Source organism: Platalea leucorodia (assembly GCF_965183815.1).
Source record: "Platalea leucorodia genome assembly, chromosome: 13".
NCBI lineage: Eukaryota > Metazoa > Chordata > Aves > Pelecaniformes > Threskiornithidae > Platalea > Platalea leucorodia.
The window spans coordinates 1052973-1069439 of record NC_138835.1 but is presented as its reverse complement, the minus strand read 5'-3'; the positions used below and the strand labels follow the sequence as shown (position 1 = coordinate 1069439).

At 57.9% G+C, this 16467-nt stretch overlaps 2 protein-coding genes across 8 annotated transcripts in view; both read left to right on the top strand.

The window, feature by feature from the left end:
• Positions 1-8441, top strand: part of EPB41L1 (erythrocyte membrane protein band 4.1 like 1) — a 63378-nt gene extending 54937 nt beyond the window's left edge. Inside the window, exons 17-24 of the mRNA XM_082325587.1 lie at positions 682-1080; positions 2481-2591; positions 3004-3084; positions 3275-3337; positions 4226-4321; positions 5736-5816; positions 6749-6865; positions 8057-8441. Coding sequence (XP_082181713.1) covers positions 682-1080; positions 2481-2591; positions 3004-3084; positions 3275-3337; positions 4226-4321; positions 5736-5816; positions 6749-6865; positions 8057-8065 — 957 coding nt within the window. The 3' untranslated portion in view covers positions 8066-8441. The remainder of the gene's footprint in view (positions 1-681; positions 1081-2480; positions 2592-3003; positions 3085-3274; positions 3338-4225; positions 4322-5735; positions 5817-6748; positions 6866-8056) is intronic.
• Positions 8442-12547: 4106 nt separating this feature from the next.
• Positions 12548-16467, top strand: part of AAR2 (AAR2 splicing factor) — a 287818-nt gene continuing 283898 nt past the window's right edge. For all 7 annotated transcript variants that reach the window (XR_014229681.1, XR_014229682.1, XR_014229683.1 and 4 more), the window contains exons 1-2: positions 12548-13331; positions 15205-15434. Coding sequence is in view for 4 of the 7 variants with exons in the window: in XM_082326170.1 (XP_082182296.1) it covers positions 12575-13331; positions 15205-15434 (987 nt within the window). In the remaining 3 variants the exon portion in view is untranslated. The remainder of the gene's footprint in view (positions 13332-15204; positions 15435-16467) is intronic.

The following is a 16467-nucleotide window of genomic DNA, read 5'->3' as shown; positions in this document are numbered from 1 at the left end:
CGGCGGGGGAGCGTTGTGTTGGTGGGGCAGATTCAGCCCCGGCACGGGCAGCCGCCCCGGCGGGCAGGGCTGGTGGGCCGCCCTGGCGGGGCTGGTCCTCCTCCCCTGGGGCGATGCTCTGCAGGGCCCACGCCGATGCTCAGTGGAATTGGCACACTCCTCTGCTTCTCCTTCACCGTGCGTGGCTGATGGGGCCCTTTTCTTTCAAACTCTTCTCTCTTTCTTTCCCTTCGTTTGTTTTTTTTTGAGTGCCCAACCTTACTGACGTACGATAGCACTGGCGTCTGAGCTGTTTCTGAATGTCTCTTAACAGACCTGTTGTTTTGCCTACATCTGCTTCCACCGGGTGCACGGACGTGCCTCCAAGCTGGCCCAGCTTTTCTGTGTGACTGACCCTTTTCTGAGATGATTAATTACCAACAGACTTTTGGCAAAGTCAGGCTGAATAACCCTTCTCCCCCCACCCCACCCCACCCCTGCAAAGTCGCTGCTGTCAGAAAGGTTTCAGTCTCCATGCTTGAGTTGTGTTTGACTTTACTCTGTGATGTTTGCTGCAGCCTTCTTTCTCCTCCTCCTCCTCCTCCTCCTCCTCCTCCCCTCGCCCCCGTCGGCACTGCCAGCGCTGCCGCGCCACGCGGTGCTCACTGTCTCCGTCTCTCTCCGCCATTGTGTCTCATTCAGAGAGCGGGCTTGAGGGAGGGCGCTGAGGAGAAAGCTAAGCCGCCTCGGCACAGGGCTCCCGAGAGTGACACCGGCGATGAGGAGCAGGACCAGGAGAAGGACTCGGTCTTTCTGAAGGACAACCACCTGGCCATCGAGCGCAAGTGCTCCAGCATCACGGTCAGTTCAACCTCCAGCCTGGAAGCAGAGGTGGACTTCACAGTGATCGGTGACTTCCACGGCACAGCCTTTGAGGACATCTCCCGGAGCCTGCCCGAGCTGGACAAGGACAAGAGTGAAACGGAAGACGAAGGCCTGGTTTCCTTCCAGCACACTGACAAAGCAGTTCCCAGACTGGAAGAGGATGGCAAAGGCGGGGAGAAGGTCTCCCAGCCCAGCCCAGATGTCTCCCAGCTAGAGGTACACAGGGACGCCATTCCACCGAGACTCTCAGTGCCATCACGCCTCCGTGTTCCTTGTCTTGGTGCCTGGTATTGCCTTGCTGGTGTGCACTCCCACACTGGTTTGGAAGAGCATGCTCGCTTTCAGACATCCCCAGGCTCCTCTCCGGCGTAGCTGTCTTCCCCGATGCATGCTGTCGTCTGTGTTGCATGGCTCTGTCGTGTGTTTTGTGCGTCTGCTAACCAGGAGAAGTCAACGTCATCTCTGAGTGCCCTGCCTTTGGCTGCCTGCCCTGTCCCTCGCACCACCGCAGCGTGGCAGCAGCTGGGGAGGGCACGTGTCACTAACCAGCGGCTCTGTCCTTGTGTTTTGCATGAAGTCGGTGACCAGTTTGTGTAGTGAAGAGAAACGTGCTGCCAGCTAACCCCTCTGGTCATGCCGGGGCTGGGAGGGATTTACAGCGCAGCCTGTGGGAGCCGCTCCAAAGCTCGTGGAGGGTCGCTCCTGTGGCGGGAGTGATTGTAACGGGGCTAAGAAAAATGCATGCGGCACGCATGTGGAAGTTGAGTGTACGCCACAGGGAGAGGATGGTAGAGCCAGCCCCAGCTCAGACGAAACATAGCCTTGCTTCTGCGCCGGGCCAGGGCCCTCTCCTGCCCGGTCAGCGCCGGGGCAGCCCTCCAGCCCTGGCAGGTAAGTCCCCAACGCTGCCTGGAGCTGCCAGGGTGAGTCCAGACCTGGAGCCAGGAAAAAGCTGCAGAATTAGAGGGAGCTTTCTCTGAGCCAGCCTGGAAACCCACGGGCAGAGCATCCAATGTCGTGGGCTCCAGGGTTGCAGCGGGGCCGTGGGCATGGGTGATCAGCTCCATGGTGCCCCATGGCTGGCGCTGGGCAGGGGAGGCTGTTGGCTTGGGAATGCCAAGCCCTGGCTAAGCATCCCCGCTGCAGGAGCCCTTGGCAGCTCCAGTTTCTTGTAGCAGGGGAGTGCTGGAAACCCATCTCCATTCCCCAAGCTTCTGGCACCCCAAGTGTAACCACTGCCGCCGGGACCTGCAGCAGGGCACGAGTGAAATGGATTTGGTGGGTCTCACCCACCTTTTGAAGACCAGTTTGACCTAACCCATGGTGTCTATACACCTATCAAAAAATCCCTGAAAACCCCAGGGACGGAGCGTCAGGACTGATTTGCCCAGTCACACAGGGCACTTTGCGTGGTGGCCCTCTGCCCAGGGCCGCAGCCTGGCCTCTGCTCTTTGCCCAGGTAGGGCTCGGCGTGACACTTGCAGGACGTCATACGTGTGTGGCCCTTGCTGAGGAGTGGGGCAGGGATGCTCTGCTCCTGGGGGCTGGTGCCCAAGGAGCACTCCGGGCCGTTGGCATCGTGCCCCAGTGCCTGACTTACTGTGTTTCTTCTGCAGTCATCAGCCCCGAAAACGGATGCTGTGGCCATCGGCCTGCGGCCGGGCATGAAGAAGCCTGAAGCAGACGGCTCCGCTCCCCACCGGGTTGGCACCACAGACGCAGCCCAGGTGACGTGGTGGCTCCATCCTCCTGTGGCCGTGCTCCCCGATGGCTCTGCCGAGCCTCAGTCCAGCAAAACCTGTCCCCAGGCAGCAGCGCTGGGAGGGCAGGTGGCCGAGCGGGCTGGTCGGGGGCCTCTGCTCACCCTTGTCTTGCTGGAGTCCCCAAAACATCAAACCAAAGCCCATCCAGACATATCCTGTGTGCGTCCCTGTCCCCATCTGCCATGCCGCTGGGCAGCGCTGGCACATGGAGACGTCTCCAGAGGGTGACGCCCACCATACATGCTGCACCGCACGTGTCCGTGGCATCATGGCCCTCCCCGGCTTCCTCTGGCAGCAAGGACAGCCGCACCGTCCCTGCGAGTGTCACCCCCTCCCTGGCACCCCCAGGCTCACCAGGTTTCTTTTGCCCCGGCAGGTGGATGGAGGCACCCCGGGCAGCAAGGACGCCACAGCCACGGCTCACGCTGGCACCGCAGAGACAGCGCTGGCGACCTCAGTAAGCGGGGCTGGCCCCTCGAGGTGGGGAAGCCGCTGTCCCCTGTGGTCCCTCTGCTCCGGGGAGGGTGACCAGAGCCAGCTGTGCTGGGGGGGGACCCTGCCCCACCAGGGATGTCCGCGGAGGGTGACCTGCCACGTTTGCCCCTGCGTTGCATCCAAGCCAACGTGCCCGTCTGCTCTTCTTTCAGGATCACAGCATCAAGGCTGGGAAAGGGGCCGTTCCCACGACAGACCTTCGCTCCCTCTCACCGGTGAGGGGGGGGACGTGGCACCATCAGCCAGGCCAAGTGGTGGGGAGGGAGGGAGGGGGCCCTGCGGGGCTGGGGATGGGCTGGGGTTGGTCCCACAGGGCCCCCTCCCGCGTTCCCAGCACTGGCACCCTTGGCTGGTGTGTTGGTACTGGGAAGAGCAGAATGGTGCTCAGAAGGTTGGGGAGTGAGGTGGCAGGGGACCCCCTGCCCGTGGCCTTTCTCCTGTGCCAGATGCACCTTGAGCATCTGCTGGAGGAGGGTAATTCCGAAAAAATAGCCCAGTCCCTGGTGAAGTCTCACAGCGGGCTGAGATACCTTTAGCCCTGGGAGTCCTGCCTGGCCACCCAAGGCCACACTCAGTCGCCTGACTCCCAGTGGAGGTGGTGGCCATCAGCAGCGCCTGACGCTGCCCCAGGCTCGTCACTTTGTGCAGCAGGGAGAACACGCCTGGCGCTGCGTGGCCGGGCCCGTGCAGCCTTCCCAGCCCTCGCCATGCAAAGCGGGACGGACAAAGCTAGAGGCAGCCTGAGAGCTCTGCACTTAGGGTGGCCGTGAGAATGGACGGGGAAGGGCAGAACGCAGCCATGAAATCATCTCCCTGCCGCATAGGCCCTTTCCTGCAGCTCTGGGCTTGGGGTAGCTGTGGAAACCTCTCCCTGGATCCCCCCAAAAAGCAGGTCCAGTTGGAAGCACGATGCAGCATCTTTTTTTCCCTTGCTGTGCTCTCCCCTCCCATGCTTGGCTGAGTAGGTGCATCCCGGTGGGAAGGTCCCAGCCTGGGATGGTTTCCCATCCCATCCCATCCCTGGAAGGTCCCAGCCCCTCCCAGCCGGCACTGGGGGCTCCCCTGTGGCAGCCCCGCTGACACCGCTGCTCTCTGTCCTGCAGATCACCAGCGGCTCCGCTGGGAAGGAAGTGCTCACCAGCATATTCAGTGCCACTGCAGAAACCCTCTCCACTTCCACCACTACCCACGTTACCAAGGTAAGAGCAGCTCCGAAGGGGGCAGCCGGGGGCTCCTGATGCAAGCCACTGGAATTTGAGGATGGGTGGATTTATCATAGAATCACAGAACGGTTTGGGTTGGAAGGGACCTTAAAGACCATCTGGTTCCAGCCCCCCGCCGTGGGCAGGGACACCTTCCACCAGACCAGGGTGCTCAAAGCCCCGTCCAACCTGGCCCTGGACACCGCCAGGGATGGGGCAGCCCCAGCTTCTCTGGGCAGCCTGTGCCAGCGCCTCACCGCCCTCATGGTGGAGAATTTCTTCCTTAAATCTAACCTAAATCTGCCCTCTCTCAGCTTAAAGCCATTCCCCCTTGTCCTGTCACTGCGGGCCCTTGGAACAGGTCCCTCCCCAGCTTTCCTGCAGGCCCCTTCGGGCACTGGGAGGCTGCTGGAAGGTCTGCCCGCAGCCTTCCCTGCTCCAGGCTGAGCACCCCCGGCTCTCAGCCACATTTATGCTGTGCTTGGTACAGCAGAAAATGCCCCTCTCCTCCTTACAAGCCGAAACAGCGTATGCTGTCCCGTGGGGGATGGCGAGCCAGCGCAGCGGCCCGTGCCCCACTCTGGGCGCCCCGTGCCCGGTTCAGCCCTGCGGCGCTGCCCGTCCCATCCAGCCAGGCGTGACCGCGGGGGCCTGCAGGCAAGGACAGCCAGGCGCCGGGTGTTCGTCACCCGCGTACCACCCACGGGGGCTGTGAGCATGTGCTGTGCCCGCCTCTACTCGCTGGTAGACTGGGAGGGCAGGGAGGCGTTGGGGCGAGGAGGAAGAGCAGCGCGCAGCGTCGCTGACCTCCTGAAGCCAGCTGCAGGGGTGGAACGGACTCTGACTGAGGCTGCCAGCAGCGTGCGTGTGAGTCCCTGCCCGTGCAACTGGGGTGGGAGTTCCCAGACGCACCTAGAGCCAGACCCCGGGTCCCGCTGGCCCGAGAAGCCCACAGCACCAGCGCTGGAGCATCTGGCCCCGTGTCAGCTGCGGGAGCTGTGTGTGCACGGGGTGTGTTGGGTTTATTAGAGCTGGAGTGGCACAGGCAGGGGGGAGTGATGTTAGGAAACGAAGGAGATGAGGCTGCATCAGAGGACCTCACCCGTGGCCATCTCATTCCCAAATTAAGTGCAGGTAAATGAAAGCAGAAGCTCAGCGAGGGACCTGAGCAGGAAGGAGGGCTGCTTGGTGCCTGCCACCAGCCCTTTTCCTTTCCTCCCCACCTGTGGCCAGCTGTGTCTTGCCGGTTCTAACCAGCACCAAGTCCAGGGTAGTGGGAGATAGGCTAAATTACGGGGGGAGTTCCTAAGGTGATGCTGGCACTGCCCCTCCTCCCGTGGGCAGAGCTACGAGCGCCAGGAGCTGGCTTGTCGGGCGGCTGAGGGTGAGCACTTTCCTTCTTGTCGCGCAGACTGTGAAAGGAGGGTTTTCAGAGACCCGAATAGAGAAGCGCATCATTATCACAGGAGACGAAGACGTGGACCAGGACCAGGTAGGAGCAGGATGCCCCGGCTTTGCCTGGCTCTGGCTGCCCCCGGCTGCAGCGCCGCATGCTTCTGGTTCTGGCTCGTGCCTGTTTGCTCCTTCTTTCCGAAAGCTGACCCCTGAGGCCCCAAACCCGCCCGCGCTGTCCGGCAGCGCAGGTCCCCAGGGGGTGCAGTGGCACCCACGTGAAGCCCAGCCCAGCTCCCATCAGCGCCCGCTGGAGCAGTGAGCAGTGGTGAAGGTTACGTCCCAGCACAGAGCCCAGTGATGGGATCACCTTTTTATTTCCTTAAAACACGTTTCCAGTTGCCCTTTCTCTGTTGAAATACTCCAGTGACCCCGGTTCTTCCTCTCTTTCCCGCACAGTTTCACTACGGTCTGACTCGCTCCAAGCGATGGCAGAGGAACAAAAAGTGACAAACCTGTATGAGGAAATAACAGAGATTGACACAAATCTCTAGGGCCACAGGGTCATTTTCCTGTGGCCTAACCCTTTGGGATTTGTTGCTTAAAAAGAGAAATTAAAGAGCTAAAGTATTTAAAAGGCTCTAAAATAATTTTTAGATTTTTTTAGAATTACAATAACAAATTTAATTAGATTATTATTGTAGATTTTTCTAGGGTTTTGCTGCATAGAGGATTGCTGCCGTTCCTTTGGGTTTCAGTAGGGAGCCTGGGACATAGCGCATCCCTACAGAACAACGCAGCCAGAGGAAAGCAGTGCACGCGGCCTCCCAGCGGCGTGCGAATCCCCCATCGGTGGTGGGCTCCAGCCTCTCCTGCTGGGCTGCTGGGGCTCAGCTTGAACCTCTGCATCCCTGTCCTCCTGGAATCCCGCTCGGTCCAGCTGCTTTCTGCCCGCTCGTTCTGTCTGTCTGAGGGAAACGTGCCGGATTGCGGGGAAGTGACAATAAACGCTTTCGTCCTTCTGGTTTCTAGGCGCTGGCTTTAGCAATCAAAGAGGCAAAACTACAGCATCCCGACATGCTGGTAACCAAAGCTGTGGTATACAGAGAAACAGAACCTTCTCCAGAGGACAGGGACAAGAAGCCTCAGGTAGGCGGAGAAGTTACGGGTATGATTTATACCTGCTGCGTAGGGGGGGATGTAACTGGGCCAGCGTCTCGGATCCCCGCCAGCCCCAGGTGCTGTAGGCGTTGCTGCTCCTTGGCACTAAGTGGCAGCTCTCGGTCAGCAGTCCCCGTGCGATGGTGGCTCCGGGCACGGCCACCTGGTTGCGGTTAGAAAGCCGGTGCCGTGCTGCCAAAAGCAATTCTGCAGATGCCACCTTGCTGTCCTGCTCAGCGGAGGGCTCAGGTTTGCACGTAAAGAAGCAAGGATCTGCTCGTCCCCCTGGGCCGGGGAGGGAAAGAGGTGATACCAGTTTTGTGGATGGGCTGAGAAATTTGGCTACAGTCCAAAAGTATCAGAGCAGTGTTTGCAAAAAAAGCGGTTTCTTTAGTCCCACTCAGCTCCCCCCGTTGTCCGTTTATACACATGCAGGTGCACACAGGGCTTGCACCTCCCCGCAGATGCCCCGAAGCAGTCGCAGCCCCAGACATGCTTCTTCAGGGCAAAGCTGGCGTGAGGAGTCCCGCCGCCCTCCACGGCCCCGCTCTGCCCCCCGCTCGCCCATCAGCCGGCTGCCGCAGCTTTCGGCGGTGGCGCGGCCCGGCAGCGGCGTCAGAGCGGCTGGGGGGCAGAGGAGTGCGGTGGGGAGGAGAGCGGGAGCTTTTGAAGGCAGCTTCACTGCTGAAAAACGCATGAGGAGCCCTGTCCCCAGCCAGGCTGCAGGTGCATTGCGAGAGGCCTCTTTGGAAATGGGATTTTGTGTTTCTTTATCATGTGAGGATTTTGATTGGCAGCTTTTAAGCTTGGAAAAGCGACCAGCTCCGTTGCAGCTCGGAGGGTCAGAAGAGGCTCTTGCATCTGCCTAATCTTACCTCCTATGGCACAGTCCAACCAAGCACGCGCAGACACGTCTGCGTCGCTTAGGGAGCCACCCCGTGTTAATGGAGTGGCTTAAAGTGAGGGGGCAGCGACTCCCCGTTACCTCCCCCATACACCCGCCCCAGCCCAGGGAATTAAGAGTTCCTGCTAATTACCAGAGGCCCTAGTAATTAAGTGCAAACTGTGGCCCCGAGTGCTTGCAGCTTTACTGTCCAGTGCCCTCATACAAAGAGGAGCCCGTTCGTCGCGGAGGGAAGCTGCCCCCTGTGACGGGTCGTTTCCGTCTGCCCTGCACAGGAATCTTGACCAACATCTTCATGGAAGTCGGCGTCTGCGTTCGAACCTGGAGAACAGCGGAGAAGGAGCCTTCATGCTGGATTTGTCAGCAAGACATAGACATCCTGGCTGCAATGTTCATGGCGAGAGACAAAAATTTTTAAAAAAGGAATAGCAAATATATTATATATATATATACATACCTACATATATATATATATATATAAAAAAACAGGAAACAAAACGCATCCTTGCACTGCTGCTATATGCTGGAAATGAATAGCAAACACCAACAACAACAAACAAAGCCAACCCTCTTTGCAGATAAATTGAAGAATTTACTGGATTGGTGATAAAATAAGATTTAAAAAATCATAATAGTAACAATAATATTGTTAACGATACAATAAGCCACCATCTTGCATGTTACATTAAAGGATACACAATCATGAGTTCATTTGTTGTACACTGAATGGAAAGGAAAACTGCTTTGCAACAAAGCAAGAAATAAGCAAACGTAAATAAAAAACCACAAGCAGAAGCAAAACCATTCCCCACCTCTGGAAGGAAGAGAGAAAAACATTGACTTTATTACCTTAGAGTTATTTTCCGATTCGCAAGTGTGGTTTCGCCCTTATCCTCATTCCATGCCGGTTCTTTTGCATCTTTTGGGGTTCTGTTCACTCTTCCCCTTCCGTTCGTTATCTTCTTCTCTGTGCACTTGTCCAACTCTTGTTCTCTGAAGGTATTTAAGAATGGATTTCATTTCAAACAAAACAAATGGTATGTATATGGTTTCTCATTTATAAAGAAGCAGCCTGTAGGGGGTTTCATATGGATGTGCATTTAAGTTATGTATATTATTATATATAACGAGGGGGGAGGGAGGGAACAATACTGAAATAATCCAACAGTGCTGGTAAATATGATGACGGCATTTTTAAATTATTAACTCTTTGATTGACTGTGGTTGGTGTATTTTGAGACTCTTAGATCACACGCGGGACTCCCAGTCCTGCAAGAAGAGAACGGGGAAGGTTTCAGCCGCTGCTGTTTTGGGGGGGAAAGGGAGAGGGCGAGAGACGGGCGACGGCCCGCCGGCTGATCTGCAGTGTGTGGTGGTTGGATTTGGAGGGGCAGCGGTGACTTGGAGGGGCAGGGAAGGAGGCCGAGGCTGCGGCTCCGGCAGCCGCAGGCAGGATCGTCTCCCCGGCCCCCACCCGGAGCCGCGGGAGTCAGCCGGCAGCAAGGCGGCAGCCGCGGGGCTGCGTGCGTCGCTCCTCTCCAGCCCGCTGAGCCGTGCCGGTGGTTGGGGTGGTTTTGCTTTGTTTCTGGATCCCAGTAATGAAGTTACTCGAGCTTTGTGGTAGGGTCGAAGGCAAAGGGGTTGTTTCTGCCCTGCCTCCCCCGCTGCCCGGGCTGTGACGGCAGGGGCTGCCCAGGCGCTGCGGGCTGGGGACAGCGATGGCGGGGCGATGGCGGCCCTTCCCCTGACCTGCCTGGGGATGGGCAGCGGAGAGACCCTGCTGCCTCCGTCACCGCAGAGCGTCCCCAGCGTCCCAGGCTGGGCGAGAGAGCGTCGGAAGGCGCGTGCCGAGGCGTCAGCGGAGCTGCCTTCCCCCAGCTCATCCCAGCTCGGCCTTTGGCCACAGGCTTCCTCTACGGCTGCCTTTGAAAGAGGATCACGGGCCAAGCACAGGGCCTTGCACACTGTGAACCAGGCAGTTAGGGTAGACTTGGAACCAAAATCAGAAAGGAAAGGAAATAAACGGGTTTCCGTCTTGGAATTGTCTCTAGCTCCTGTGGAAACAGAAGGGCCCACGATTCTGCACCATTTTGCCTTTAGTCTCCCACCCCTCACACAGACTGTGCCCAGAAATAGGTGCGTTTGCCGGGTCCTGCGATGGCTCGGAGGATGATGGCGAGCAGGAGAGCCTGCGCCGCGAGGACGTTGTGGGCAGACTCCGCTCACCGCCTGCGCTGTCCTGGGAGAGAGCCTGCTCCCGGGCAGCCGCGGTTCACCAGTTGCTTGCTAGTATGTCCCCGTGAAGTCTGTTCTCCTTCTGGCAGAGGTTCCTCCTGCAAGCACGAAAGGCGTGAGCACTTGGGAAGTGGAGAGAGCTGCTTGGGAAGCGGGGAGAGCTGCTGGCTGGCGCCAGCGCTGCCAGGTCGTGAGGGTCTCCCCAGCTTCCACCGAGCAACTTCAGCCACCTTTAGAGAGCAGACCCCCAGCCAAAAAAGAGTTAAGGCAGTTGCAAAGAGGCTAGTTTTCTCTCTTTTCTTTTTTCAATACACCCAAACCAGCTGTAATCGGCAGTGGCGCTTTCAGAGGGAGAGGCGGGGTGGCGAGGACCCGTGGTCCGCACGCGGCGCTGGTGTTCATCAACACCCTGCGTTTCGTACTCGGAGGAGCCCGCCTGGCTTTGACACCGTTACAACCCACCAGAGGCTACCGTGAAACGAGGTGCTTGCTTTTGACATTGCGTACAGTTATAAAATCGAAGGTTACCGTTAAATGAGTGGCCTTACAGCGTTAGGCTTGATGTGCGCTTGGACTGAGATGAGTTACGTTTGGAGTGAGCAGATCCAGTCCATGGCTTCCGCAGCGTGTTTAATGGGTGACAGTGTTTAAAAACTTTAAAAAAAAAAAGACAAAAAGGAAAGAAAAAAGCTCATTGCTTGTTCGCCCGGCGAGGTGTGGGTTTCTGCTGCTCAGCAACGACTGAGGCGCCCGCGGGCTCAGCTCCCCGGCCTGCCCCTCGCCTCGCTCCGGTTCGGATGGCCGATCACTGCTTGTTTTCTTCCAGGGGCCTTTCTCTTGAAAGGGGTGGGAGACACGAGTGCCTGTTTTTACCCGATCCCACAAATTCATTCCAAACCTGGCCTGTGATTGCATGAGTAATAATAACAGTAACAATAATAATAATAATATTTATTTTTATTTGAGAAGCACCTTACCAACCAACTGCAATGCTCTGTTGTTTCTTCACTAACTCTCCTTTTCTCTTCCCTTGTTCTCCCTCTCCCCCCTTCGGTCACGCTCATTTTCAGTGCTCGGTGATGTATGCGTGTGTGCTCACTGTTCTTGTATTCAATAAAAGTGAAATAAATGTGTTTGATGCTAAACCAGCTTAGGGCCTCAGTGGACTCTTTCCTACCAAGAGGATGGAGAAGTGAAGGGGGGACCTTGCAATGGGGTCTGCCCGTGGAAATGCTGCACTCTGCCCTGTCTAAAGCGAAGATGCCGCCAGGTTGGGTACTGCAGCCGCCGCTGCCCCTCGTATGCACGCGTGGGGCAGCGTGGGTGCTTGTGAGGGTGCTCAAACCGCAGAGAGAGGAGGCGGCAGCTGCCCCTGAGGAGCCTGACTCTGTCTGTGGGCCTGGGAGGGGGGACGTGGCGCTGGGAGGGCATCTGTCCCGCTGCGGGGTCTTGTATGTCTGTTGCTGCGAAGGTCTCCGTGCGTCTGTCCCACTGCGTGGGCCTCCAGGTGTCTGTCCTGCTGTGGGGCTCTCGGTCCGTCTGTCCCACTGCGGGGCTCTTGTCCCTCTGTCCTGCCGCAGGGCTCTCAGTCCCTGGCTGGGGGGGCTGGGGGCCCAGGGGAATGTCTGCCAGCTGGGGAGTCATAGAATCACAGAATCATCAAATCATTTACATTGGAAAAGACCTGTAAGATCATCGAGTCCAACCGTTAACCCAGCACTGCCAAGGCCACCACTAAACCATGTCCTCAAGCACCACATCTCCCCGGACTCAGCCCCTGCCCTGGGCAGCCTGGGCCAGGCCCTGACAGCCCTTTGGGGGAAGAAGTTTTTCCCCATACCCACCCCAACCCTGCCCCGGCGCAGCTTGAGGCCGTTCCCTCTCGTCCCATCGCTTGTTCCTGGGGAGCAGAGACCGACCCCCCCGGCTCCAGCCTCCTTTCAGGCCGTTGCAGAGAGCGATGAGGGCTCCCCTCAGCCTCCTCTTCTCCAGGCTGAGCCCCCCCAGCTCCCCCAGCCGCTCCTCCCCAGCCTTGTGCTCCAGCCCCTGCCCCAGCCTCGCTGCCCTGCTCTGGCCACGCTCCAGCCCCTCCATGGCCGCCTTGGGGTGCGGGGCCCAGCGCTGAGCACAGCATTCGAGGGGCGGCCTCCCCAGTGCCCAGCGCAGGGGGACGATCCCTGCCCCGCTCCTGCTGGCCACACCAGTCCTGATGCAAGCCAGGCCGCAAGCAGGGTCGGGGAGCGAGACCATCTTCGGGGGATGTTGGGCCTGAGCGGAGCAGCCGCCAGCCATGGCGAGCCCCGGGGGGGCAAAGGGAAACAACTGCCGGGCTTGGGGTCTTGGGAGCCAGGGGGCATCAGCGGGGGGGCCAGGGGACCCCTGTGCGCTGGGGGCCGTGGGCCAGGGCCGGGGCCGGGCCTGCGGCTGCCCCCGCCGGCCGCGGGCGGGAGGCGGCTGTGCCCGGAACGGCCGCGCCCGGAACCGCCGCGCCCGGAACCGCCGCGCCGCCCGGGCGCTTTTCAGGGGGGAGCGGGCGGCGGCGCGGAGCGGCCGGGGCGATGGCGGGCCCGCGGCTGGAGCCGGCGCTGGCCCAGCAGCTCTTCTTCGAGGGCGCCGCGGTGGTGGTGCTGGGCGTGCCCGAGGGCACCGAGTTCGGCATCGACTACAGCAGCTGGGCCGTGGGCCCCCGGTTCCGCGGCGTCAAGATGATCCCGCCGGGCGTCCACTTCCTGCACTGCAGCGCGGCGCGGGCGGCCGGCGGCCGGGAGACGGGGCCGCGCACCGGCTTCTTCCTCAGCCTGCAGCGGCGGGAGGTGCGGGTGCTGCGGTGGGACGCGGGCAGCGAGGCGGTGCGCCCGGCGCCCCCGGCCGCGGGGGAGGCCGAGGCCTTCAGGGAGAACCTGCGGGAGATGGACCCGTTCCTCGGGCCCTACCCCTACGAGAGCCTGAAGAAGTGGGTGTCCCTCACCAGCTTCATCGGCGAAGCGGCGATGAAGAAGCTGCAGCCGGAGAGCGGGCAGATCTGCGCCTTCTCGGAGGTGCTGCCGGAGGCGGCCGGGCGGGACGCCAGGGACCGGGCCGAGCAGCGCCGGCCCCGCTTCGACGCCGAGTGCCGGAGCTACGCCGAGGGCTTGGCGCGGCTGCCCCGCATGAGGCCGAAGGCCGGCACCGAGATCAGGTTCACGGAGCTGCCGAAGCAGATGTACCCCAGCGGCGCTACTCCGGAGGAGATAACCCGGCACAGCATGGACCTCAGCTACGCTCTGGAGAAGGTGATCAGCCAGCGCTACGCCAGCCAGCCGCTGGACCTGCTTGGTGAGTACCGCGCGTCGCCCGGCAGCCCCCGGCTGCGTTGGGAGAATAAAGTCATTTCTCTGTAAAACGAGACCCCGGGGTGAAACCCGCGACTGTCCTGCGGGCCCTGGCGCCCCGAGGCATCTCCACTCTCGTGAGGTCCCCCCTGGAGCCCTGCGTCCAGCTCTGGGGTCCCCAGCGTAAGGAGGACATGGAGCTGTGGGAGCGGGGCCAGAGGAGGCCACGAAGGTGATCAGGGGCTGGAGCACCTCTGCTGCGAGGACAGGCTGAGAGCCGGGGGTGCTCAGCCTGGAGCAGGGACAAGGGGCAATGGCTTTAAACTGAGAGAGGCAGATTCAGATGAGATACAAGGAAGAAATTCTCCACCATGAGGGTGGTGAGGCACTGGCACAGGCTGCCCAGAGAAGCTGGGGCTGCCCCATCCCTGGCAGTGTCCAGGGCCAGGTTGGACGGGGCTTTGAGCACCCTGGTCTGGTGGAAGGTGTCCCTGCCCACGGCGGGGGGCTGGAACCAGATGGTCTTTAAGGTCCCTTCCAACCCAAACCGTTCTGTGATCTCTCTTAATTGCATGACTCGACAGGACAGAAGTTTGTGGAGTTCTGAGCAGCGATAGGGCCTGTTCCAGTTGCACTGGTGTGGGGACGTGGTGCTCGGGGTCCGTAGCTGCCAGCCTGCCCCATTTGCCGCTCTCGCTCCTGGGTGCTGTGCTTGGAGCCCACGTTGCCTCCCGTTAAGGCAAAAGCAGCAATCGCAGGTGGCTGCGGGCTGCATCTCCTGCAAAGGGGGCCTGTCATCTGGCACCAGCCTGGCAGTTTGCCTCTTAAGTGAGCCTCTGAGGACGGAGCTTACGGAGTCCTGGGAGCACTGAATGGGGCTGAACATCGTAATTTTTGGATTGGTGTTCCCGCTCCCGCGGCCCCTCCCTGGCTGGAGCGGTGGCAGCTCTGCTGTGTGCTGCTGGCGACTCTCCGTGGCAGCCCTTGGGGTTTGCCAGCCCTGCTGCAGGAGACCTCCACGGGGAGGGCTGCGGCCCCTGGTCGCAGGGTCTCAATTAACTGCCAGTCTTTTCTGGCAACTTGTGACATGAATCAATATCAAATCTGCAGAGGTCTGGAGTGTGGTTTTGTTTCGTGGCAGGATGGGGGGAGGGCTTGGGAACCCAGCCGAGCTGGAGCCTCGAGGCTGCTGGGGTTTGGAACAAGTCTTTGTTTTTCCCTTCTTCCATCTTTTCTATATTAATGTTATACAATTTATTCTCTATCAAAATTATCAAAAACAACTCTAGGATATACAAAGAATTAATTACCTTAGGAAATGGTGACGCCATCATTCTAGCAAAGTAGCCGATGAACCCTGGCTCTTAATTCAACAAGGGAAGAACATCTGTTAACGTACTGCTCGCCTCTCCGACGTTCCCACAGCCCTGGCGTTCAAGGGCAGCAGCGTTTGCGCTCCTGTGTGGCTCTGGAAACCCGGGCACAGGCGAAGCGAACAATTGCAGAATAACAGCAATGTCTGACTTCTTATTTGGGTGTCATTTTGAGACACAGGTGACAGTGGAAGTCCTTAGGTGGCTGTTTACTCAGGTTGCCTGTGAAGTCGCTCACCAAAGATGATAATTACAGTGGCAGGTGGACCTGCCTGATTACGCTTTGATTTTTCTCCAGTTGAAGAGCAGAGCATTAGGAAATAGTCAGTGTCTGGAGTATTGATTGCTCTTAGCAGAGTCGCTGGAGGGGCAGAATGCACATGCCAAAGGCAAACCCAGAGTTTTATGCAGTTGTTTACAGAGTTTTTGAGAGGACACGTACCTTGGATATGTTTTTAATCTTATCTGTGTTTTGTTTTGTTTTCCTTTGCTGAATATGCGCAGCTGAGTTGCAGTTTGCTTTCATCTGCTTCCTGATCGGGAATGTATATGATGCATTTGAGCACTGGAAAAGACTCTTAAACATCCTGTGCCGATCAGAAGCTGCCCTAGGGAAGTATCAAGACCTTTACATCAATCTCATTTCTGTGCTGTATCACCAGCTCGGTGAAATCCCGGCTGATTTTTTTGTGGACATTGTCTCCCAGGACAACTTCCTAACCAGCACCTTACAGGTACGTTTGTGCCGCTCTCTTGAAAAATGGGGGTGGGAGGAGAGGGCATCCAGGACACCAGGGCAAATTCGGGGAGAAGCTGCAAAAGGAATTAAGCTACTGTTGAGCTGCGGGGAGATAGTGAGCCTGTCGAAGCACACGCATATTTTCTTTTACTTCTTCCCTGTGTTATTTACAAAGAAATGCCATTTGCTTGTCATCTCAGAGTTTGAGCTGCTCAAGCTACGCTTAGAAGAGTCTAATGCAGTATGAAATTGAGTTAGTCCGCCTGCAGAGAGGCCAGCAAAGTGAGGCAACGAGAGGAAAGGCTAATGACAATGGCTGCGACAGAGAACGGGGACTGTGTCTTTTTTATAATGTTTTCCTTGCAAATAGTGCTGGAAGTAGCCTGCTACGCTGACGTGGTTTTAAGAGTTCTGGAGTGGCGCGTCTGATGCGACCAGACCGTACCAGCGTACTTTTTTTCTAAAAATTTTTAAGGCCTTCGACTACGTTAAGCTGAACAGCTATGAGAGAGGCTGAGCAAGTGCAAGATGATGTCTGTTTATTTTTTTTTTTCAAATGCCATTCATTCTTTTAAAAAGAAAAAAACCCACCTTTGGCGTAAAAGCCTGATGATGCTGATTTTTGGTCAGCTTGAATGGTATGCCTAGTATGCAGGGAAGTTGCAGTGAAACCTTGTTCAGCGTAGGGCATTGATAGTATTTAAGAAGCTTTTCCATTCCTCTGGGCCTTAAGCAAAGCTGCAGATTTCCTATAATCAAGTTCTTATCCAGAGGGAATTTATGGTTAGTCCAAAATGCAGAAAACACTGCGTCTACTGGACAGGCATGGGCAGATCTGTAATTCCGCACTAGTAAAACCAGTCACTCCCACTGATTGTATCCAGGCTAACAGCTCAGCAAACAGACTAAGCAAAACTTGGTTTAAAAAAAAAAAACAAAACAGAAAGAAAGAAAAAAGCCCAAACCAGATACACTGGTGAAGCTCAGCAAAGGAAACTTAATCCCAGCAGAAACAGTAGTAAGTTATG